Consider the following 26,116-nt stretch of genomic DNA (forward strand, 5'->3'; position numbering starts at 1 on the left):
CCTTCATGGTCAAGCCCAGGGTGTGGGGGTCCGGATTAGGCCCAGGGCTAAGGCTGGAGTTGGGGCTAAGGCTGGGGCTACAGAGGGTGGAGGCCTGGAGGGGGCAGGGGCACAGAGGGTCTAGGTTGGCCATCACAGACACCTCCCCCAGGCGGTGAGTGGTTCCGGTCAGGCTGAGGACCGTGATGCTCAGGGTGCCTTTCTCTGAGGAGAAGGACATGGTGAAGTGGAGGGTTGGGGCCGGCCGAGCTGGTGCTCTGCAGCTGGACCCGTAGTGCAGGGTGTGGAGTGGGATGGGCGAAGTGGCCATCCTCGGGGGCGCAGGTGGAAGGGGTATGGTATGAGGATGTACTGGTGAGTCTTCTGCGCTCGCTGTAGAGGCTGTGACCTGTGATGGAGCAACTCCGCTCCAGAGTCTGGCGAGTCTTGGAGATGATACCCAGGCGAGGGAGGGAGGGGGAAAGAGGAGCGTCCACCGCCATGGTGGGAGTTCATGGGCTTGTAGTGCGGGGAGGCGATGGAGGGTGTGGATAGACGACGCAGGGGGAAGTAGGACTTGGGATGCTGCTCCTTGTGCTCGGAGGAGGCTCCATGGGAGGAGGCTCCACGGGAGGAGCGGTCGGAGGAGAGGGGAAGGGTGGTGAAGTCGTCATCGGAGGGAGTAGAGCTGCTGAAGGTGGTGGGGTATTCCACCACCTCCCCGTCTAGATCCTCGTCCTGCTGCCTGGTTGTGGTGGTCCCTGCCTGGGGAGGATGAGGTGAGGTGGGGCTCTGTGCCTGGACTCCCAGGGTCATGGTGTCACCAGGTGGTGGTGGTGTTCTGGGCTCCTGGTCTTGGAGAGGACAGGTCTTACTCCTCTTCCAGCACAACACACAGCCCAGGATTAGACAGAGACAGAATGTCACCAAGCCAACCAACAGCAGAACCTGCAGATGGACTACAGAACAAGGAAGATTTAAAAATATTTATATATTGATTGATTTAATGATTCCTTCTCCATTTTGTACCATGATCATTGTCAATGACTTACTAGCTAGCAGATGTGGACTGGGACTAGAAATCAGTCCTGCTATTTCACATGGCCCATTTGAATTATATACAGTATATATACATAATTCAAATGGCCATGTGAAATAGCAGGACTGATTTCTAGTCCCAGTCCACATCTGCTAGCTAGTAAGTCATTGACAATGATCATGGTACAAAATGGAGAAGGAAGCATTAAATCAACCTTTTTCTTACAGACCTGAGCTAAGCATTATAAGTCAACAACCACATTTTAAGTTAAAAGAAAACTTGACATTGTTACATTATTTGTACAGTATTTGATCATATTCTTTTTTACGCTGAGATGATTTATAACAACATATAGTTTTTTTGCTAGCTGAACCACCAGCTGCCTCCCAGCTGAACCTCCCAGCTGCCTCCCAGCTGAACCATACCTCCCAGCTGAACCATACCTCCCAGCTGAACCATACCTCCCAGCTGAACCATACCTTCCACCTGAACCATACCTCCCTGCTGAACCATACCCCCAAGCTGAACCATACCTCCCAGCTGAACCATACCTTCCACCTGAACCATACCTCCCTGCTGAACCATACCTCCCTGCTGAACCATACCTCCCTGCTGAACCATACATCCCTGCTGAACCATACCTCCCTGCTGAACCATACCTCCCAGCTGAACCATACCTCCCAGCTGAACCATACATCAGCACCTCCCAGCTGAACCCATCCACGCTGAACCATACATCCACGCTGTACCATACCTCCCTGGTGAACCATACCTTCCAGCTGAACCATACCTTCCAGTTGCTTGGTGAACAGGACCTGTATGAGCAGCCAGAAGAATAGTACGACCATAATGCCTTCGATCATTCCTTTACAGCAGAAGAGTACCACTGCCTGCCACAGGGTCTGGTCCGGGTATTCCTCATCGTGGTAAGGCATGGTGCTGGTGATGCCCGAATGTCTTATTGGACTTGAGTTATTATTTTAAGTGAAGCGAAAGGTCTTAAGAGTGCATCTTCATGGATGCCCTTGGGCTCTATAGAGTGAGCAGAAACTTCAACTTAAATATGGATCCTAGGAGAGATAGTTTACTCCATAGCTCAACTCCTACTCCAGTACATTAGATCCAGAAGAATTTGTAGATATATAAGTGGTTCTACAGGGAGGACCTGGGTCCCAGAGGTCTTATTGGGACTTGACTTATTCCGTTCAGCTCCTAGTGGAGCAGAGGGCCTCAACAGTGCTAGTCTCCAGAGAATCGTGGGGTCCTACTGGAAATTCTCCACAGAAATACGGTGCCTCTAAACATCCACTGGATCCATTACACAGAGTTAGGACTCATTGCTGAGCTAGGATGGATAGTACATTCTGTTCATTAAAGGGAAACCCTGAGTTTAGATATGAGGTATCTAAACATCCACAGCAGAATACGGTCCCCAGGTTCCACAAAACTACAGTTAGGGCTTAGGATGGATATATTATTGTCTGCAGCATAAGGAGAGCCAGTTCTGGTTTAGGATTGTTGTCATTCAGTGCAGCACAGGGAAGAGCCAGTTCTGGTTTAGGATTGTTGTCATTCTGTGCAGCATAGGGAAGAGCCTGAGATTAAATCCTGTAGGTACTTCACTTTATTTCGAAACATCCATACCAGTTCAGAGAATCCAGAAGAGTTAGGACAGATTGCCGAGTTAGGACGGATTGCAGAGTTGGACGGATTGCAGAGTTAGGACGGATTGCCGAGTTCGACGGACGGATTGCCGAAGTTCGGACGGATTGCCGAGTTGCCGGACGGATTAGGACGGATTGCAGAGTTCGGACGGATTGCTGAGTTCGGACGGATTGCGGATTGCAGTTAGGACGGATTGCCGGAGTTAGGACGGATTGCTGAGTTCGGACGGATTGCTGAGTTCGGACGGATTGCCGAGTTAGGACGGAGCAGAGTTCGGACGGATGGATTGCCGAAGTTGCCCGGACGGATTGCCGAGGTTAGGACGGATTGCTGAGTTCGGACAGATAGCCGAGTTAGGACGGATTGCCGAGTTCAGAAAGGATTGCCGAAGTTAGGATGGATTGCCGAGTTAGGGATGGATTGCCGAGCTCGGAAGGATTGCAGGATGATTGCATTCTGTGAAGCAGAGCAGCATTTCACTCATGTCAGTACTTGCTCTGATCCGTGTCTTTATTCCTGCTCCGTGTCTTTATTCCTGATCCGTGTCTTTATCCCTGATCTGTGTCTTTATCCCTGATCCGTGTCTTTATCCCTGATCCGTGTCCTCATTCCTGTCCTCATTCCTGCTCCGTCTTTATTCTTACTCGGTGTCTTTATCCCTGCTCCATGTCTTTATTCCTGCTCTGTGTCTTTATCCCTGCTCCGTGTCTTTATTCCTGCTCCGTGTCTTTATTCCTGCTCCGTGTCTTTATTCCTGCTCCGTGTCTTTATCCCTGATCCGTGTCTTTATCCCTGCTCCGTGTCCTCATTCCTGCTCCATGTCTTTATTCTTACTCCGGTGTCTTTATCCCTGCTCCGTGTCTTTATTCCTGCTCCGTGTCTTTATTCCTGCTCCATGTCTTTATTCCTGATCTGTGTCTTTATTCCTGATCCGTGTCTTTATTCCTGCTCCGTGTCTTTATCCCTGCTCCGTGTCTTTATCCCTGCTCCGTGTCTTTATTCCTGCTCCATGTCTTTATTCCTGCTCCATGTCTTTATTCCTGCTCCGTGTCTTTATTCCTGTTCCATGTCTTTATTCCTGCTCCATGTCTTTATCCCTGCTCCATGTCTTTATTCCTGTTCCATGTCTTTATTCCTGCTCCATGTCTTTATTCCTGTTCCATGTCTTTATTGCTGTTCCATGTCTTTATCCCTGATCTGTGTCTTTATTGCTGCTCCATGTCTTTATTCTCTCTTTCTTTCTTCTTTAGCTTTTCTCTTCAGAAGGCTCTTTGTTTGCTCCACATTGCTTCAGAGTGATGATCAAAGTCACAAAGAAAGAAAACCCACTACTTTGAATTTTGCTTCTGACAAAGCTTCCCTGGCAGTCAACATCACAATGTCCTTGACATCTAGATGACATGACAGAATGGTCAGGAAGATCTAATCTGTACAACTCCATAGTTACTATTAGTATTACAAAGTCTGATCTTCACAAATTTTTAATGATGCACCAAACTTATATCATTCCAAAAATCCCGTTTCCACACTGCTTCAAGGATGGGTTGACCAATCTTGCAGTCCTTCTCCAATGTCCTCTCTGTGATTCAATTCAGTCTCAATCCAGTCAGGATAATAATTCCAGAGATTACGTTTTGGTAATTCCCTCTTCTACAGAGAGACTCCCCAGTGAGAGAGGGGCCGGGCGGGGGAGGAGGGGCCGGGCGGGGAAGGAGGGGCCGGGCGGGGGAGGGGGAAGGCGGGAGGGGGAGGAGGGGCCGGGAGGGCGGGAGGAGGGAAGGTGGGAGGGGCCGGGAGGGAGAGGAGTGGTCGGGAGGCCGGGAGGAGGGGCAGGGAGGGGGGGAGGAGGGGCTGGGCGGGGGAGGGGGAAGGCGGGAGGGGGAGGAGGGGAGGGGCCGGGAGAGGAGGGGTCGGGAGGCCGGGAGGAGGGGCAGGGAGGGGGAGGAGGGGCCGGGAGGGGGAGGAGGGAAGGCGGGAGGGGGAAGAGGGAAGGCAGGAGGGGGAGGAGGGAAGGCGGGAGGGTGACGATGGAAAGGGGAAGGGGGATGAGGGAAGGCGGGAGGGGGATGAGGGAAGGCGGGAGGGGGAGGAGGGCCGGGAGGAGGAGGGAGGGGCCGGGAGTGCGGGGAGGAGGGGCCCAGGAGGGCGGGAGGAGGGAGGGGCCGGGAGGGGGAGGAGGGAAGGCGGGAGGGGGGGAGGAGGGGCCGGGAGGGAGGGGGAGGAGGGGCCGGGAGCTCCAGATGTCAATCCAGCAGTGAAGCGAGTACCGACCTCTCACACACACACACACAGTATGCCGCCCCTCCACCCTGCACGCACGCACGCACACACACACACACACACACACTACACTTACCATTCACCCCTCATCCCTGTACATAGACACACACCAACCCCCCAAGCTGTCGCTTCTATTAGCATGTCCACTGTCATCCGTGTGTTGCACATCCGAGTTCAGGAATTGACTCTCCTCAGCCCAGTCAAAACTGTTCGCTGCTCTGGCCCCCCAATGGTGGAACAAACTCCCTCACGACGCCAGGACAGCGGAGTCAATCACCACCTTCCGGAGACACCTGAAACCCCACCTCTTTAAGGAATACCTAGGATAGGATAAAGTAATCCTTCTCACCCCCCCTTAAATGATTTAGATGCACTATTGTAAAGTGGCTGTTCCACTGGATGTCATAAGGTGAATTCACCAATATGTAAGTCGCTCTGGATAAGAGCGTCTGCCAAATGACTTAAATGTAATGTAAATGTAATCCGGAAACAAATTCCTTCTCTCCGTTCCACACACACATGGACAAAAACACACTTTAAGATGTTGCGGAGGAGTCATTAAAACTCGTTTTTCAACCACTCCACAAATTTCTTGTTAATAACAAACTATAGTTTTGCAAGTTGCTCAGGACATCTACTTTGTGCATGACACAAGTAATTTTTCCAACAAATTCACTGTATCACAATTCCAGTGGGTCAGAAGTTTACATACACTAAGTTGACTGTGCCTTTAAACAGTGTGGAAAATTCCAGAAAATGATGCAATGTCTTTAGAAGCTTCTGATAGGCTAATTTACATAATTTTAGTCAATTGGAGGTGTACCTGTGGATGTATTTCAAGGCCTACCTTCAAACTCAGTGCCTTTTGCTTGACATCATGGTAAAATCAAAATAAATCAGCCAAGATCTCAGTAAAAAATGTCCTCTGGTCTGATGAAACAAAAATACAACTGTTTGGCCATAATGACCATCATTATGTTTGGAGGAAAAAGGGGGATGCTTGCAAGCTGAAGAACACCATCCCAACCGTGAAGCAAAGGGAGGGACTGGTGCACTTCACAAAATAAATGGCATCATGAGGAAATAACATTTTGTGGATATATTGAAGCAACATCTCAAGACATCAGTTAACGCTTGGTCGTAAATGGGTCTTCCAAATGGACAATGACCCCAAGCACACTTCCAAAGTTGTGGCAAAATGGCTAAAGGACAACAAAGTCAAGGTATTGGAGTGGCCATCACAAAGCCCTGACCTCAATCCTATAGAACATTTGCGGGCAGAACTGAAAAAGTGTGAAAGAAATAAAAGTTGAAAGAAAATATTGTCTCTAATATTATTCTGACATTTCACATTCTTAAAATAAAGTGGTGATCCTAACTGACCTAAAACAGGGAATATTTACTTGGATTAAATGTCAGGAATTATGAAAAACTGAGTTGAAATGTATTTGACTAAGGTTTATGTAAACTTCCGACTTCAACTGTATATCTATATATCTATACACATATATCTATACATCTAGAAAAATAATGCTGAGTTGCATTCAAAGAACACCATACCTACTGTGAAGCATGGGGGTGGAAACAGGACGACTGATCCGTGTAAAGGAAAGAATGAATGGGGCCATGTATTGTGAGATTTTGAGTGAAAACCTCCTTCCATCAGCAAGGGCATTGAAGATGAAACGTGGCTGGGTCTTTCAGCATGACAATGATCCCAAACACACACCCCCGGGCAACGAAGGAGTGGCTTCGTAAGAAGCATTTCAAGGTCCTGGAGTGATCTAGCCAGTCTCCAGATCTCAACCCCATAGAAAATCTTTGGAGGGAGTTGAAAGTCCGTGTTGCCCAGCAACAGCCCCAACACATCACTGCTCTAGAGGAGATCTGCATGTAGGAATGGGCCAAAATACCAGCAACAGTGTGTGAAAAGAAAATGTTTGACCTCTGTATATAACAGAGTATTGAGATAAACTTTTGCTATTGAGCAAATACTTATTTTCCACCATAATTTGCAAATATGTTCATTAAAAATCATACAATGTGATTTTCTGGATTTTTTCTCTCATTTTGGCTGTCATAGTTGAAGTGTACCTATGATGAAAATTACAGGCCTCGCTCATCTTTTTAAGTGGGAGAACTTGCACAATTGGTGGCTGACTAACTACTTTTTTTGCCCCACTGTATCTATACACATAAATCTATACACATACATCTATACACATATATATACACATACATCTATACACATACATCTATACACATATACACATTATACACATACATCTACTGTATATATATATACACATACATATATATATCTATACACATACATCTATACACATACATCTATACACATACATCTACTGTATATATCTATACACATACATCTATACACATACATCTATATACATCTATACATACATACATCTATACACATACATCTATACACATACATCTATATACATCTATACATCATACTATACAAACACATCTATAATATATCTATACACATACATCTATACATCTATACACATACATCTATACATATTTATACATCTACATTTAACATTGACATTACATTTAAGTCATTATACAGACATCTTATCCAGACACATCTATTACAAATTGGTGAATTCACCATTATGACATCCAGTGGAACAGCCACTTTACAATAGTGCATCTAAATCATTTAAGGGGGTGAGAAGGATTACGGGTCTTTATCCTATCCTAGGTATTTATTATAAAAGAGGTTTAACAGGTGTCTCCGGAAGGTGGTGATTGTTTTGCAGAACCTGGCAACCAGCTGAGGGAGTTTGTTCCACCATTGGGGGGCCAGAGCAGCAAACAGTTTTGACTGGGCTTCGGGAACTGTACTTCCTCAGTGGTATGGGGCTGATGTCAGGCCAGAGGTGGATGAACGCAGTGCCCTTATTTTGGGTGCAGAAAGGGCCTGATCAGAGCCTGGAGGTACTGCAGCCGTTTCACAGCTCCGTAGGCAAGCACCATGGTCTTGTAGCGGATGAGCATGTCTACAGAACCAGTGGAGGAGCGGAGGAGCGGATAAAGAGAATTTGGGAATTGAACACCAGACGGGCTGTCCGTTCTGGGGATGAGTTGTAGGGGTTTAATGGCACAGGCAGGGAGCCCAGCCAACAGCGAGTTGCAGTAATCCAGACGGGAGATGACAAGTGCCTGGATTAGGACCTGCCCATTTCCTGTGTGAGGCATCCTACTAACCGTACAAACACGGATGTTGTAGAGCATTGAACCTACAGGAACGGGCCACCGCCTTGATGTTAGTTGAGAACGACAGGGTGTTGTCCAGGATCACGCCAAGGTTCTTAGCGCTCTGGGAGGAGGACACAATGGAGTTGTCAACCGTGATGGCGAGATCATGGAACGGGCAGTCTGAGACTTCCCCGGGAGGAAGGTAGGGACGTCTTGCCGAGGTTCAGCTTGAGGTGGTGATACCGCTCATCCACACTGATATGTCTGCCAGACATGCAGAGGTGACTCGCCACCTGGTCATCAGAAGGGGGAAAGGAGAAGATTAATTGTGTGTCGTCTGCATAGCAATGATAGGAGAGACCATGTGAGGTTATGACAGAGCCAAGTGACTTGGTGTATAGCGAGAATAGGAGAGGGCCTAGAACAGAGCCCTGGGGGACACCAGTGGTGAGAGCGCGTACAGGCATAGGAGACAGATTCTCGCCACGCCACCTGGTAGGAGCGACCTGTCAGGTTGGACGCAATCCTACAGTACCGCGCTCGGAGATGCCCAACTCGGAGAGGGTGGAGAGGAGGATCTGATGGTTCACCGTACAGGTAATGGCAGATTATGGGAGATAGGTCTAGAAGGATGAGAGCAGAGGAGATAACCATTAGCTTTAGCAGTTACGGAGCGCCTAATACAGAAGTGGTCTCAGTTGAATGACTGTGGACCTTGAAACCTGAGATTTGCTGAGACCCATTCTAGAGAGAGATGGCGGGAGAGCTCTGACCAGTTTGATAATTCCACTGACCATTCAAGAGTTTTGGAGAGCAGCTGTTGGGATACTGGTCTGTAGTTGAAAACATTGACATGGGAGGGATAGAGTGTAGGTTTGCTCCAGACAGGGATGTAGTTGACATACACTTGAAGACGGTAGGGAGTGCCAGCGGTCAGGGATGAGTTGATGAGCGAGGTGAGGTAAGGAGAATGTCTCCGGAAATGGTCTGGACCTTTGGATATGCTTCTTGCCAGAGAGGAGGGGATAGGGTCAAGACGGGCAGGTTAATTATATCGGCTATCACAAGAAGCGAGATTTCATCTGAGAGACTGGGAGAACAGGTCAGAGCACAGGGTAGGGCAGTGCAGAGCAGAATAGACGGTGTCTTTGGATACTCTAGCAAACGAGGATCGGATGTCGTCTGCAACCTTATTTTGAAAATGTTGACGAAGTCATCTGCAGTCCAGATGGGAGGATCTGGGGGGGGGATGAGGACCAGGAGGGAGGAGAAGGTGGCAAAGAGCTTCCTTGGTTAGAGGCAGATGTTTGGAATTTACAGTGGTGAAAGTGGTTAGCTGCAGAGACAGAGGAGTATTTTTGTTATTGATGTGTTGTGCTGGATGCCATCATACCGTGTTTTCTGTTACAGATCTGCTCGGCTGCCCGGAGCCTGTTCTGTGAGCTCCAGTTGAGATCCTGATACTGAGCCACGGAGCGGGGAGGGGGACTGACTGAGGATGACCCTGGAGGATGGTCCCTGGGTGGCATGGTGCCCACCTGGGACATAGAGAGTCAAAGGATGCAGAAAGGGAAGAGAGGAGGGTATGAGGAGGCAGAATCAGAGATAGGTTGAGAAGGTTTGAGCAGAGGGAAGAGATGATAGGATGGAAGAGGAGAGAGTAGCGGGGGAGAGAGAGCGAAGGTTGGGACGGCGCTGCTTTACTCTGCATCCATGGGCAAAGTTTTGGATGAGATCTTAGAGGTCAATAAAGGATACAAGGTAGTCATCGAAGACTTGGTTTTTGCAATGAGGTTAGTGGAAGAACAGCATCTAGTAAAGATTTTTTCTTGAGTTTATTTTTATTTTGAGTTTTTCTGTAAAAGGTAAAAATAAAATAATAAAAAAAGGATAATAATGTTTTAGTAATAATAAACTTTTTGTTATTTTCATGAAATGAGTCAAACATTACTATGTTGGGAGGTTAAATCGCCCAGGACTGAGAGACACCCTGGTGGGTGTCAACAGGAAAGGAGCTTATCAAGGCATCAAGCATTCATTGATGAATCTCCGAGGGAACCTGGAGGGCGATAAATGATAAGGATGTTAAGTTATGAAAGGGCTGTAACTTGTGACAGCATGGAATTCAAAGGAGGCGATAGACAGATGGGAAAAGGGGAGAAAGCATGAAGAATGACCACTTGGGAGAGATGGGAGGGTGCCATTCACCCCGCTGACCAGAAGCGGTCTTTTGTTAGATAACAGGAGCCAGGTGGGCGGACGTATGGGTAGGAGCAGTAGGAGCCTGGATGTTCTTCTGTGGTGATCCATGTTTCCGTCAGTGCCAAGAAGTCGAGGGACTGGAGGAGGCATAGGCTGAGAGTTTAAACCATGCCTTGTTCCTGTGATAGGCCAGTTCCAGAGGCTTGGAGACCTGGAACTATCACAGTATAGAGAATCGTGCGCGCTGGGACCACCTGTCAGGGTTCTCTGTTCTGCCCGCTGTATTGGAGCCCGTTATATGGTTGCATTTGCCATTTAGAACTTAGGGATAAAAGACACATAGTATAAAAGGTGACTCATTGTTATATTTATCGCTAATGCAAAGGAGATAATATATGGAATGACAAGTGGACTACACATCTCGAATGTTCAGAAAGTGGCCAAATAACAAGAATCTTATTGACTAAAATGATTGAAATGATACAGTACTGCTGGGTAGCCTAGCTGGTTAGAGTGCGTTGTTGACACTACAGGTAATCAGAGTCGTTCCGTTGAGTGAATAGTTTCTATAGTGGTTAGAGTGTAGGGGCGGCTAGCTGGCTAGCTAGCAGTGTTGAATACGTTAGGTTAGCCTAGTGGTTAGAAGAGTGTAATAGCTGGCTAGCTAGTGGTTAGAGTGTAGGCTCTAGACTAAACAGTGGTTAGATAGAGGTGGCAGGGAAGCTAGTGGTTAGAGTCAAACAAATCAAACCGGAATGTTGCAAGTTCAAACCCCGAAGTGAAATACAAATGTGATGCTACCTGTGAACAGGCAGTTAACCCACTGTTCCTAGACCGGGTTGTTGAATTTGTTCTATAAAATAAAATAGACAAATTCCTCCCATTAAGCTATTACAGCTATTTCCATTAATCATTAGTTCTCTATTGACTTCTCGTCCTGTATTTGTCTTTGACAATATAGCTGGCTAGAAAAACTCCCTGGAAAGGCAGGAATTAAGATAATCACTCTACAGACTCTAAACTACACAAGTATAAGAGTATAAGGGTCATTAAAGGCTAGCTCGTTCTTCAAGATGTTCAAATGTGCATAGACGACCAGCAGGGTCAAATAATAATCACAGTGCTTATAGAGAGTGCAAAAGGTCAGCACCTCAGGAGTAAATGTCAGTTGTCTTTTTATAGCCGAGCATTCAGAGGACAGGACAGCAAGTGTGTTCGCAGGAAAGAGAGCGAGAAAAGATCGAAACAGCAGATCCGGGTTCCATAACCGCAGGCAGAACAACAGAAACTGGATCAGCAGCATGACCAGGTGGACTGGGGACCGCCAGGAGTCGTCAGGCCAGGAAGGTCTGAGGCATGGTCCTAGAGCTCAGGTCCTCCGGGAGGGGAGAGAGAGAGATGGGAGAATACTTAAGATCACAAAGGACACCAGGTATCTGTGAGGTTATGGTAGAGGCTTAATAAAACAGTAATACACATTTGTAAATAAACAGAGCACAGATATGGACTCTGCTCCAGATGTCGCTGGATGTAATCTGTTTAAGAGGCAATGCCACCCCCAACAGGTCACTGGATCATACTGCATCCATCCTATACTGCATCCTTCACATGAATACCCTCTTCATAATGCATAAGTAAACATAACACCTTATGTCAGTTATGAGACATTCATAATGCATGACATGTGCTAATAACGTGTCATATCCACAGGCAGAACAACAGAAACTGGATCAGCAGCATGACCAGGTGGACTGGGGACAGCCAGGAGTCGTCAGGCCAGGAAGGTCTGAGGCATTAAAACCAACCAGGCTTTGGGTCTTTATGAAGCAGCATCACAAATAGCAATAAAAAATGAGAAAGCAACTTATTTCCTCAAGTTTATTTAGTTTCTCTTGTCCACATAAGAATACACGGAGTGAACAAACACCAAAAACATTTGAATCGTTTCCTATCAATACATCAGGTCTTTGGTATATAATGCAGCTAGCTGGTGATTCTGAGGCATTTTGTGTGTGTGTGATTTGTGGTTTGCAGTGTGAGGTATACATGATTGTTAGCCTGGTTAAACCAGACTGAATGTTTCCGCAAAGTGAGATAACGCTGATCTGGAAACACTGACACAACATTCATTCAGTATGGTTTTACCAGGCTATGATTATGGCCCCATGATTGTACATACAGAATTATCATATTAAATAAGGTCCCGGACCAATGACTGGTTCGAAAGATAAACAGGTAGCTGAGCCCCCACCCCAGCCAACTACTTTCAAAGCATTTTGCGCTAATGAACACAACCCAGCTCCCATGACACAGATGTCACAAGTGAGGTAGACCTATTTCAGTGTCCCGCTGTATGAAAACGGAAGTATTTTCCTGAATATTCTAAGACAGACTACCCTGGTCCTGTGAGTTCCTGAGAAAATCACTTCCTGAGATGGAAATGCCTTAAAAATGGGAAGTTCAGTATTTTACAACTTAAAACGCTAGATGGATCCTCACCCTGAAAGTACAGTTTCTCCAGGGCCATAGACTACGTTCAGGGTGAGGAACAATATAAACATCAAGTTGTAAAATACTGAACTTCCCCTTTAAATGAGGTAAGACGTGTATAGTTTCCTGTTTTACAAAACAGCTCGTCTCTGAGCTGTTACCAGTTTTGTACCTTTAGCTAATTGTAAGAGAACATGACTTTTGGGTGCATCAGTTTCACCTCACCCTGCCTGTGAACAGGGGGAGCTTGCACTTTAGGATGGTCTAAAATGTGCCAACTCCACCCAACCGGCGCCAAAGGCGAGTTAAAATGAACGCACCGGTTGAAAGCTCTTACTGGCATCCATATTGTCCTGCTGATGGCTATAATAACATATCGTAAACAGAAGTGACGGCTACATAATGTTAAAACCATCAAATGAGGTAGATAACTAATCGGCTCCAGAGTATAGCCAATCACCACACAGTATTTTGATGTAAAAACAAAAACACACAAAAAGAAAAAGTTTTTTTTCACAAACCTTTTCAAATCATGCTTTTTTGCTTTATTCTAAAGGTTTAGAAAATAAACTAAAATCCAATTGTGAGTCCTCCTTACATTACTTAAATAGATTAGTCTGTTCACAAGCAGTTTGTGATGTGGCAATAAGTTCTTTACTAATACTGTAGCTCTCACACAAAGAAAACAGCACTTTTTTGTAATACGTGAAATTAAAAGAAATCAAAAAAATAAAAACATTGCAGAATACAAAATTTGCCTCTTCACCTGGTTCTAATTTAGATTTCTCCCAAAATGCATTTGTGTTCAATACAAAGATAAAGTGATTGTACAACAGTTGATTGGTTGTCAGGGGTGGAATTAGAAAAAAAATGAACTTATTAATAAAAAAGTAAATTCGTTTTTTAAGGTAAATTCCTTTGATTTTCCACTCCCATATTTGTCGTCAGTAACACAGACAAATTCAGTTTGACTAAAGAAGAGATATTTGATTGAGCACTAATTTGTCCTCAGCACTAATTTGTCCTCAAGGCCAATAGAATAACATGAGTAACACTGGAGAGACTGAGGGAGCACCATGGTCAGTTTGGTCCCTTGGAGGAAGAGGAGGATGCGGAGGAAGGGCTCTGAGAGGAGGAGAGGACACCAAAACCACTCTGGCCAGCAGGAGCCACGGTCTCTGACATCACAGAGGCTGCACCAGGAGTCTTCTGGGCAAACAGCATTCCTGCAGGGGAGACAAGAACACATTTGTTAGTCAGTAGTGGGCCTCTGTGTGAGTGTGACAAGTTCAATGCCACACCACCTAAGGAATAAAGGGATCGGAGTTGTTTCTGGACGGGTCCGAAATGTCTCAAGAATCTGAAATACAGCATTACTAATCATTTGATTACTCTCACCTGAGTATAGAGTTCCATTGACCTCCACAGACACACTGATGCTGGCTGCCCCACTACTGGAAATACTGAGAGACAGGTCTTGTTCAGTGGTACTCTCTGAGGGGGGACAAAGACAAAATGAGACCGTCTGTTAATGTTTAAAATTCAATTATGTGAGTAAATGTTTATGTTTGGCTTGACAATGGGCTGCAAATGGAGTTTAGAAAAAGAACAAACAGATCTGAGAACAGGCTAAACCCGACTACGTAAGTGGTAGCATATGACAACTAACTGGTAGCCAACACACCCAGCCCAGTACCAACCGTTTCTGTTGTTGTTGAGTTTGAGTTGCTTCATGCCGGGGCTGAAGTGAGAGGCCATAGCCAGAAGGTTCTGTTGGAACGCCTGTTGCATCAGTCTCTGCTGTTCCTCCATGGCCAAACGAGCCATCTTCATGTCTGGACCCTCTCCTCCGCCAGCAGCCCTCTCCAGCTTCTCTCGAAGGTGCTCCAAGGTGGCGGCCTGGGCAAGCTGTTGCTGTTGCCCCAGGGAGAGAGCATGGGCCATGGGTACACGGCTTGGAAGCATTGGGGTTGAAATCTCCTCTGAGAGGGAACAGAAGGAGAGAACTTTTCATAGATTAATCACCCCTCAAATATCACAATTTTTCAAAACATGCCCATTAGATTCAATTCAGAAGCATGGCCATTAGATTCAATTCAGAAGCATGGCCATTAGATTAGTCTCAGAAGCATGGCCATTAGATTAGTCTCAAAGCATGGCCATTAGATTAGTCTCAAAGCATGGCCATTAGATTAGTCTCAAAGCATGGCCATTAGATTAGTCTCAAAGCATGGCCATTAGATTAGTCTCAGAAGCATGGCCATTAGATTAGTCTCAAAGCATGGCCATTAGATTAGTCTCAAAGCATGGCCATTAGATTAGTCTCAAAGCATGGCCATTAGATTAGTCTCAAAGCATGGCCATTAGATTAGTCTCAAAGCATGGCCATTAGATTAGTCTCAGAAGCATGGCCATTAGATTAGTCTCAGAAGCATGGCCATTAGATTAGTCTCAGAAGCATGGCCATTAGATTCAAGGCCACTATCTGGATGGTGAGTGATTCATTTTTAATTTAACTTCTATTTAAAGTCCGTTTAGAATAAATTATTATTTACAATGATGGCCTACCCCGGGCCACACCCGGACGATTCTGGGCCAATTGTGCGCCGCCCTATGGGACTCCCAATCACGGCCGGATGTGATACAGCCTGGATTCAAACCAGGGACTGTAGTGACGCCTCTTGCACTGAGATGCAGTGCCTTAGACCGCTGCGCCACTCGGAAGCCCAGTGATCATGTCTGAATCAGTACCATGTTCTCATTTCATTACTACTTTGTATTACTTCATTGTGTAGAGGAGAGCATTTCACTGTTCCATGTACACCCTGTATGCTGTGCACGTGACACATTTGATTTGAATAGTAGATCACTGTATATAGATTTTTTTTCTACTGTGTTATTGACTGTACTTTTGTTTATTCCATGTGTAACTCTGTGTTGTCGTTCGTGTCGCACTGCTTTGCTTTACCTTGGCCAGGCAGCAGTTGTAAATGAGAACTTGTTCTCAACTGGCCTCCCTGGTTAAATAAAATAAACAAACTAAAACAGCATAAGGTGTCATAACACATTAACTCTTTGTAAATGTGGTCTCAAAACTAGGTAGCCCGTCACAAGGTGATGATAGCAGCCATCACAGTAGATGGACGATTTCCAATCTACATACCAAAAACAATTACACGTTTAAAATACGTATACAAATACCTGTGGATCTTTTCAGAGATGGGCTGGGGGAGGTGTGCAGGCCGTTGTGACCGGCTGAGGAGTGGTGGGGCATCTTGGGGGGGGAGAGGAGGGAGTGGTGGGGCATCTTGGGAGGGGAGAGGAGGGAGTGGTGGGGCATCTTGGGAGGGGGAGAGGAGGGAGTGGTGGGGCATCTTGGGAGGGGAGAGGAGGGAGTGGTGGGGGTGGCCAGGGGTGGTGGAGGGGGAGAAGTGATACAGGCTGTTGCTGTGTCTTCGGCCTTCCCTCCGGTTACCGTCTATAGCAGCCTGGAGCTCGCCTGGAGAGCTCAGCCCTTTCTTCTCACACTCATACGGGTACAGGTACTTCATATACCTGGGTGGACGAATGACAAGACAGTGGTTGGATTTGTTATGCATTTAGGAGTACATTTCTATGATGAACAGAAAAATGTTTGTTGCCTATTAAGAAATAATTTCTCATTTAAAAACAACTAACATCTACTGAGTAGCCGGGGGGGTGTTGGTAGTTGTAGATAGTGCTGGGTTGTGTTCATTTGGGCACACTGTAAGAAGACGGTATAAACTGGTTTGCAAAGGAAAAATAAAAAACATTTCTTATTGGACAGGTTCACATAGTACCTCCCCCGTTGACCTCAATTTCAGGAGCAATTCCTTCTGTTTTGGTGCAGAATGAACATGGTCCAGAGTAGACTCACTGTGTGCGGAGGGTGAAGGCTGCTGAGGTGATGGAGGTGGGCAGGTTGAGTCCTCTCGTGATCTCTCTCCAGATCTTCTTGTTAATGACCTCCACCAGGCCGCCCTTCTCCGTCACCAGCTTGTAGAGCATGTACAGGTCCAGAATCTGCTTAGCCATGATGGGGATGCGGTTCACCGGGGTACCTGGAGAAAGAGGTAAAAACAGGTAGAAGAGTTGAAACTTGACGTCTACAGATCCAAGATGGTGGCAGATATCATGATGGGTATGTGGTTGACCAGGGTGCCTGGAGAAACATGGGTAACACTGAATGCATTCAACTGAAATGTGTCTTCCGCATTTGCAATCGAACCCCCCTGAACCAGAGAGGTGCGGGGGGCTGCCATTATCAACATCCACGTCTTCGGCACCCGGGGAACAGTGGGTTAACTGCCTTGCACGGCGGCAGAATGACAGATTTTTACCTTGTCAGCTCAGGGATTTGATCCAGCAACCTTTCGGTTACTGGCCCAACGTGAAGAACACCTATTTTACCCAGATGAAAACAGTCAGGTAATAGGAGAACTATTGTAAATGGCAGGTGGACCGAGAGTGAGGATTGACAGTCAATCCTAAAACCAATTAACGAAGGGGGCTAAACGGCAGTTGTTGGGTTGGGATTATTTCTTACTTTAGACATGGGGATGAGTGTGTAAAACGCACATAAAACACACACGTGTTTTCAAATCATGACATTTGTAGCAGAGTGGGGAATTAAGGGCAGGAAGGGCTGACATGGAGCACAACCAGTAAACTTCTGTAGATGTCCGTCCCAAACGATGTCATCTATTGTGGGTACATTAGCCTACAAACCTACAGTAAAGCTAGAAGTCTATTCAGCGGCTCATGAAGAACCTGTGTTTTGTCTTGCAAACCACTGTTTCATAACATGAAATTAAAATAAATTAGAAAGATTGAATTTATTATTTTCAGCTTAACTGATTTGTAATGGAATTGATTTCTACCCTGACAACGAAGTCCAACACCTCAGAGATATAAAATTATATGGAAAATGAAGCCATTTCCATCTATGACCGATCACTCTAGCTTCTTGCTCTTTTAGCTTCTTGCTCTTTTAGCTTCTTGCTCTTTTCGCTTCTTGCTCTTTTCGCTTCTTGCTCTTTTCGCTTCTTGCTCTTTTAGCTTCTTGCTCTTTTAGCTTCTTGCTCTTTTAGCTTCTTGCTCTTTTAGCTTCTTGTTCTTTTGCACCCCAATAGTTCTACTTGCCCATCTATCACTTCAGTGTTAATGCTAAATTGTAATTATTTCACCTCTATGGCCTATTTATTGCCTTACCTCCTTACTTCATTTGCGCACACTGTATACAGGTTTTTATATTACGTTACTGACTGTAAGTTTGTTTATCCCATATGTAACTCTGTGGTTGTTCTCAACTGGCCTGCCTGGTTAAATAAAGGTGAAAAATAAAAAGCTGGCCGCCCGGCCAAACTGAGCAATCGGGGGAGAAGGGCCTTGGTCGGGGAGGTGACCAAGAAACCAATGGTCACTCTGACAGAGCTCCAGAGTTCCTTTGTCGAGATGGGAGAACCTTTCAGAAGGACAACCATCTCTGCAACACTCCACCAATCAGACCTTCATGGTACAGTGCCCAGACGGAAGCCACTCCTCAGTAAAAAGGCACGACAGCCCACTTGGAGTTTGCCAAAAGACACCTAAAGGATTCTCAGACCATGAGAAACAAGATTCTCTGGTCTGACGAAACCAAGATGAAATCTTTGGCCTGAATGCCAAGTGTCATGTCTGGAGGAAAACTGTCACCATCCCTACGGTGATGCATGGTGGTGGCAGCATTCATGCTGTGGGGATAATTTTCAGCAGCAGGGACTGGGAGACTAGTCAGGATCGAGGGAAAGATGAAGAACGGGGCAAAATACAGAGAAAACCTTGATGTAAACCTGCTCCCGAGAGCTCAGGACCTCACACTGGGGCGGAGGTTCACCTTCCAACAGGACAACAACACTAAGCACACAACCAAGACAATGCAGGAGTGGCTTCGGAACGAGTCTCTGAATGTCCTTGCGTGGCCCAGCCAGAGCCCGGACTTGAACCTGATCTCACATCTCTGGACAGACCTGAAAATAGCTGTGCAGTGACGCTCCCCATCCAACTTGAATTCCTCAAACCTCAAATACAGGTTTGCCAAGCTTGTAGCGTCACAACCAAGAAGACTCGAGGATGTAATCGCTGCCAAAGGTGCTTCAACAAAGTACTTAGTAAAGGGTCTGAATAATTATGTAAATGTGATTTCAGTTTCTTTATTACTTTTAATACATTTGCAATAAAAATTCTACGAACCTGTGTTTGCTTTGTCATTATGGGGTATTCTGTGTAGATTGATGAGGGGGAAAAACAATTTAATCCATTTTAGAATGCTGTAATCCATTTTAGAATGCTGTAATCCATTTTAGAATGCTGTAATCCATTTTAGAATGCTGAAGGCTGTAACTTAACAAAATGTGAAGCGTCTGAATACTTCCCGAATGCTCTGCATGTGTGAAATTAGTTTGGATTTAGAATGGACCATTATCATACACCTGTCTTGGAACAGGGGGGGGGGGGACTGTCATGTCTACTAATGACCATAAGCAGCATCAGAGCTTGGAGAAGCCTCATCACCGTGACCAAATGGTCACATGGAATTCGACTGCGGTCATGAGTTGTGACCGCCAGTGTGGCGGTAATACAGTCACATTAACAATCCTTAGGCGTGAATACTTTCTGAAGGCACTGTATGAAAGAAGAGGCCCTGAATTAGAGAGGCTTGTTCATCCATCAGGCCTAATTGAAACACAGGGGCCCCTTAATCCAGACCCTTAACCCCCTTCATACCCCCCTCCTCACCCAAACACACCCTCCATTACCCTACTTTGCATTGCTAATAGCGTTAGCGCAATAACATGCTAGCCGTTCCCATAAACTTCCAGTCATTGAGCTAACAATTATTAATTTAAAAGCGCATTAAGCAGAAATATACATACATTTGAAAAATATCAATATTTGAGTATGGGGGAAAGACTGAACATATGGAGAGCATGGTTAGGGGGGCTAAAGAGGGTACATTATTGTAAGGCGGAAAGAATGGCCCTCGCTTTAATCACAGCTGACATATTCAATAACATTTGAACTGGAGGATTTGAACTATTTAACCCGCCGTTACTGACATTCCTGCAGTATTACACTCATAAACCATGATTTATTTCCCTCATTTTCTCATGAAATGCAGTCTACAAATAAAGCTGGAGGAATTTCAGGAAACCGTCTAGAGGGACCCCAGGGAATCAAAACCCACAGACATGGCTCCTAGGACATAAGGTTAAGATCGATCCTTAACTTCTTAAAGATTGGTTCTGGAAAGAGTTGCTCATTTTTTCACAAACTGAAAGAGGAAATTGAACATTAAACAAGTCTTGGGTGAGAAGTCTTAGATGAGTGGCGTGCTACGCTATTCTATGAGAGTTTAGATGAGTGGCGTGCTACGCTATTCTATGAGAGTTTAGATGAGCGGCGTGCTACGCTATTCTATGAGTTTAGATGAGCGCCGTGCTACGCTATTCTATGAGAGTTTAGATGAGCGGCGTGCTACGCTATTCTATGAGAGTTTAGATGAGCGGCGTGCTATTCTATGAGAGTTTAGATGAGCGGCGTGCTACGCTATTATATGAGAGTTTAGATGAGCGACGTGCTACGCTATTCTATGAGAGTTTAGATGAGCGGCGTGCTACGCTATTCTATAAGAGTTTAGATGAGTGACGTGCTACGCTATTCTATGAGAGTTTAGATGAGCGGCGTGCTACGCTATTCTATGAGACTTTAGATGAGTGGTGTGCTACGCTATTCTATGACAGTTTAGATGAGTGACATGCTACTCTATTCTATGAGAGTTTAGATGAGTGGCGTGCTACGCTATTCTATGAGAGTTTAGATGAGTGGCGTGCTACGCTATTCTATGAGAGTTTAGATGAGTGACATGCTACTCTGTTCTATGAGAGTTTAGATGAGTGGCGTGCTATTCATCTAGAGAGTTTAGAATGTGCAGTATAATCTTAAAACCGCTCGACTGAAGGTTCACACGTTCACTCCAAGTGAGGAATCCCCAGGTGCGAAGTTTGACAAAAGCAGAACTGGCTTTATAGTAAAAAAAAGACTGGAGGTTTACCTCTTTTCTGCATGAAGACAAACAGTTCATCAAGGAACTCCTTCCGGTTTGGGTCACTGTCCAATTCATACAGCTGGGGGTGGAAATTAACTTGTTAATAACTTTATCACAGAGTTAAATAGTCGCTTTCAAACTAGGGATTCCGTTGCTAAATGAGTTAAGACAGTAATTCTGTTCAAAGATTCTGCATGCAGGAACTACTTATTGTCACAACCAGCAAAAAGCGGGAGGTTTAAAAAAATATTCACGTAGTTTAACCCAAAATTCACCAGACCTCTGTTCCTTCACTTTAATAATCAACTTTATAACTAACTTAGTTAACACCATCAGCCCCGAGATAGCAGCCAAAAATCAGCTTTTCATTGATCTGACTTTCATTTATCTGCCCGCCCAGGAATTACATGTGATCTCACAATGAAGTGTTGCCGATGTCTTTTCAGGACAACCAGGGCTACAAGTAGAACACTACAATTTCACAAAACAGTTTGAAGTCGTACGTTTTTATTGACAAATGGCAAACAAGGTCAGCCAAAGCAACAACCTGATAAAAATGCATTTATATGAATTCTCAGTCGGAAATGAATATCCAACTAGTCAGTGACAGGAGTTTGTGACATCAACTATGTGAGCTTATTACAGTATTATAGACACTATGTCCTGGTATTTCCTATGATCTATGTAGAAGAACCCCTTACAGTATTATAGACACTATGTCCTGGTATTTCCTATGATCTATATAGAAGAACCCCTTACAGTATTATAGACACTATGATCTATGTATTATAGAAGAATCCCCTTACAGTATTATAGACACTATGTCCTGGTATTTCCTATGATCTATATAGAAGAACCCCTTACAGTATTATAGACACTATGATCTATGTAGAAGAACCCCTTACAGTATTATAGACACTATGTCCTGGTATTTCCTATGATCTATATAGAAGAACCCCTTACAGTATTATAGACACTATGATCTATGTAGAAGAACCCCTTACAGTATTATAGACACTATGATCTATATAGAAGAACCCCTTACAGTATTATAGACACTATGTCCTGGTATTTCCTATGATCTATGTAGAAGAACCCCTTACAGTATTATAGACACTATGTCCTGGTATTTCCTATGATCTATATAGAAGAACCCCTTACAGTATTATAGACACTATGATCTATGTAGAAGAACCCCTTACAGTATTATAGACACTATGTCCTGGTATTTCCTATGATCTATATAGAAGAACCCCTTACAGTATTATAGACACTATGATCTATGTAGAAGAACCCCTTACAGTATTATAGACACTATGTCCTGGTATTTCCTATGATCTATATAGAAGAACCCCTTACAGTATTATAGACACTATGATCTATGTAGAAGAACCCCTTACAGTATTATAGACACTATGTCCTGGTATTTCCTATGATCTATATAGAAGAACCCCTTACAGTATTATAGACACTATGTCCTGGTATTTACTATGATCTATATAGAAGAAGCCCTTACAGTATTATAGACACTATGTCCTGGTATTTCCTCTGATCCATGTAGAAGAACCCCTTACCTTCTAACGACTAGTGTAGCTTGTTGGGTCATAGAGCACAACATGTAACATGTGCGTGTTCTTGAGCGTCTCAGCTTGTCATATTGGTTTGAGCTACAAACCTTCGGACTCTTTTGTATAAAAAGACACGGCCCCGGGCCCCTTCGGGATCTGCCGTCAGACCCCGTTAATCACGCACTAATGGTTGGTATATACAGATGCAGAGGAAACCAATCTAAAAAATTTTTTTTTTAAAAAGTACAAACCCAGAATTGACACCCAAACACAAAATGTTAAAAAAATATATTTAAAAAGGGTTTAAAAGTCCAAAATAGGCCAGACTTACAGTGGGACTCATTGGGTTAATAACCATCCAAACACAATTGTATGTTTATTCACTATTCAGACATACTATCCCAGTGGTAGGCCCACGAAGACCATTGGAGAAAATCTAGACTCATCTCAACAAGACTGGCTGTCAACTGGCTGTCAACTGCATTCACATTCCAGAACTCTGTAGGTATGCCACACTGAACATTTGACAAAATAGGAGACACATCAAGATCAAGTGTACAGAATGAATCATCAAAAAGGAATCCAGTTTGGAGTATAGGGCTGAGTACCTACTCTCTACCCTCCAAGAAGTGTGCACTTGTTCACTACCCACTCAGGCATTTAAAAAGGCATTGGATTGGTGCAAGCATAGTTGGAAGGAGTTTCCACCATATTTCCTGACACCAGTCTCGCTCCTTCTAAATACACGGGCAGAGCATCGGAATGTAGCTTAGCTTTGCTCAGACGGTCTGTGTGGATTAGTTTTAGTTTAGCTGAGCTTAATGCATCAGCTTACATCCTTCTTTAACATCTGATTACCTTGGCGAAGTCTCTGGACGGCTCTCCTCTTGTTTTGCCTCCTTCATTCTCCTCCGCCCAGCCCACACTGCCTTTCTGTAAACACACACCAAAAAAAAAACATGGATACGCATGTGCGCGCAGACACACACACACACACACACACACACACACACACAAAGGGGCTGCTGCCTCCAGTGCATGTGTGCTGCAGCAGGGTCTGAATCTGTGCTAGTGCCATGTCAGCACACTCTCCTCTTTCTATACAATAAACCTACGAAGACTTAATAAAACGCACACACACACACACACGTTCAAAAGTTTCGGGTCACTTAGAAATGTCCTCGTTTTTGAAAGAAAAGCAATTTTTGTTGTCCTTTAAAATAAACATCAAATTGATCAGAAATACAGTGTAGACGTAGTCATTGACAACATTAACAATTGTAGCTCGAAACAGATTTTTTTTTAATGGAATATCTACATAGGTGTACAGAGGCCCATTATCAGCAACCATCACTCCTGTGTTCCAATGGCACGTTGTGTTAGCTAATCCAAGTATATCATTTTAAAAGGCTAATTGATCATTAGAAACCCCCTTTTGCAATTATGTTAGCACAGCGGAAAACTGTAGTGCTGATTAAAGAAGCAATAAAACTGTCCTTCTTTAGACTAGTTGAGTATCTGGAGCATCAGCATTTGTAGGTTCGATTACAGGCTCAAAATGGCCAGAAACAAAGCACTGTCTTCTGAAACTCGTCAGTCTATTCTTGTTCTGATAAATGAAGGCTATTCTATGCGAGAAATTGCCAAGAAACTGAAGATCTCATACAACGCTGTGTACTACTCCCTTCACAGAACAGCGCAAACTGGCTTTAACCAGAGTAGAAAGAATAGTGGGAGGCCCCAGTGCACAACTGAGCAAGAGGACAAGTACATTAGAGTGTCTAGTTTGAGAAAGACGCCTCACAAGTCCTCGACTGGCAGCTTCATGAAATAGTACCCGCAAAACACCAGTCACAACGTCAACAGTGAAGAGGCGACTCCGGGATGCTGGCCTTCTAGGCAGAGTTCCTCCAGTGTCGGTGTTCTTTTGTATCTAACACCTCGGTTTCTTACCCCCATACTCTTTGCCCTATATTCTAAATCTTCTACCAGCTACAAAACAGGGTTCAGGGAGAGCCAGTGGATGGAAACGTGTGTGTGACTTCACCTTTATTTGCATAGCGTGACCCATGAGAGATGTTCTCCATTTATACAGCTGTGGATTTTGTTTGTTCCCCTGGCTTCAAGGACACAATGACCTACTCCAGACAGCTCTGCTCCCAAGCACTGAAACAATTATACAGACAACTCCGATCATAAAGTTAAGATCTGAATAAGGGGTCATATTAAAGTAAATGTGACTATAGTCCAGTGACTACGTGAAACAAAATTACAAAAGTGTGAGAGCCACTAAATTTCACACCCAGCTAGGTCATGTTTAAATACATTTTTTGTTGTTGCCTTAGTGACATTCATTTTCTCCCCTCCTCATCTCCACAGAGGAACTCTGAGAGTTCTGTCAGAGTGACCATCGGGTTCTTGATCACCTCCCTGACCAAGGCCCTTCTCCCCCGATCGCTCAGTTTGGCCGGGGAGCCAGCTCTTGTTGGTTCCAAACTTCTTCCATTTAATAAGGATGGAGGTCACTGTGTTCTTGTGGACCTTCAATGCTGCAGACTTTTTTTGGCACCCTTCCCCAGATCTGTGCCTCTCAACAATCCTGTCTCTGAGCTCTACAGAAAACTCCTTCGACCTCATGGCTTTGGTTTTTGCTCTAACGTCCACTGTGGGACCTTATATAGACAAGCATGTGCCTTTCCAAATAATTTTCAATCAATTGAGTTTACCACAGATGGACTACAATCAAGTGTTAAAAACATCTCAAGGATGATCAATGGAAACAGGATGCACCTGAGCTCAATTTCGAGTCTCATAGCAAAGAGTCTGAATACTTATGTAAATAAGGTATTTATACATTTGTAAAAAAAAAACTTGAAACCTGTTTTCACTTTCTCTTTATGGGGTACTATGTGTAGATTGAAGAAAACAATTAATTTAATCAATTTTAGAATAAGGCTGTAACGTAACAAAATGTTGAAAAAGTGAAGGAGTCTGAATACTTTCTGAATGCGCTGTCCTTTAAATTTTATGCAGAAATGTGGTGGAAATGTCCCCTAAAATTACTGTTCTGTTATTTGGGCCATTATTTGGGCCATTAGTAAATTACATAATGATGGCTCAAAGAGATCGTTTTTTTATTTTTTCTATTTTTAAATATGACCAAAAATGTGCACAAAATGCTGTCTAAATCAGATTTTTTAAATATATTTTGATCCCTCGATTGAGAGGATAACATTTTGAACATTCTCCTAATGATTTCAAAATATTGTGTAATATCTCTGGATTAGAATGATATAGAACATGTACCAAAACAGTGGTTGAACAAAAAGTAAATGGTAGCCTTAGTATCATGTCCCATTACATCAAGGTAGAGTTATATTGGAAATGGCTTCATGTCCATGGTTCCATTGTCAACATTCTATGTACAGGGGAGGTTTCTCATCACATTTCTAGAAATTGACAAAATGCAGAATGTCATATTTTATAAATCACTGTATTTAGTAGACTTTAGAAAACACTCATTTGACAGATGAGTTTACATGTAAAATACAGAAA

General features: G+C 44.4%; 2 protein-coding genes and 1 pseudogene across 4 annotated transcripts in view; all 3 read right to left on the minus strand.

Annotated features, from left to right (window-relative positions):
* Positions 1–1,953, minus strand: part of LOC135555201 (uncharacterized) — a 6,892-nt pseudogene extending 4,939 nt beyond the window's left edge.
* Positions 1–26,116, minus strand: part of LOC135556712 (zinc finger protein 609-like) — a 648,963-nt gene that overhangs the window by 122,213 nt on the left and 500,634 nt on the right. The window lies entirely within an intron of this gene.
* LOC135556713 (AT-rich interactive domain-containing protein 3B-like) overlaps positions 12,267–26,116 on the minus strand; it is a 31,278-nt gene continuing 17,428 nt past the window's right edge. Inside the window, exons 3-10 of one of the 2 annotated variants that reach the window (XM_064990110.1) lie at positions 23,420–23,494; positions 21,000–21,072; positions 16,785–16,968; positions 16,214–16,441; positions 16,088–16,137; positions 14,587–14,868; positions 14,285–14,380; positions 12,267–14,112 (exon numbers count right to left, since the gene is read on the minus strand). In XM_064990110.1, coding sequence (XP_064846182.1) covers positions 13,967–14,112; positions 14,285–14,380; positions 14,587–14,868; positions 16,088–16,137; positions 16,214–16,441; positions 16,785–16,968; positions 21,000–21,072; positions 23,420–23,494 — 1,134 coding nt within the window. In that variant the 3' untranslated portion in view covers positions 12,267–13,966. Of the gene's footprint in view, positions 14,113–14,284; positions 14,381–14,586; positions 14,893–16,087; positions 16,442–16,784; positions 16,969–20,999; positions 21,073–23,419; positions 23,495–26,116 lie in introns of those variants that run through there. The other variant, XM_064990109.1, reaches the window with a different exon arrangement.

This window comes from Oncorhynchus masou, chromosome 15, assembly GCF_036934945.1.
Source record: "Oncorhynchus masou masou isolate Uvic2021 chromosome 15, UVic_Omas_1.1, whole genome shotgun sequence".
Lineage (NCBI taxonomy): Eukaryota > Metazoa > Chordata > Actinopteri > Salmoniformes > Salmonidae > Oncorhynchus > Oncorhynchus masou.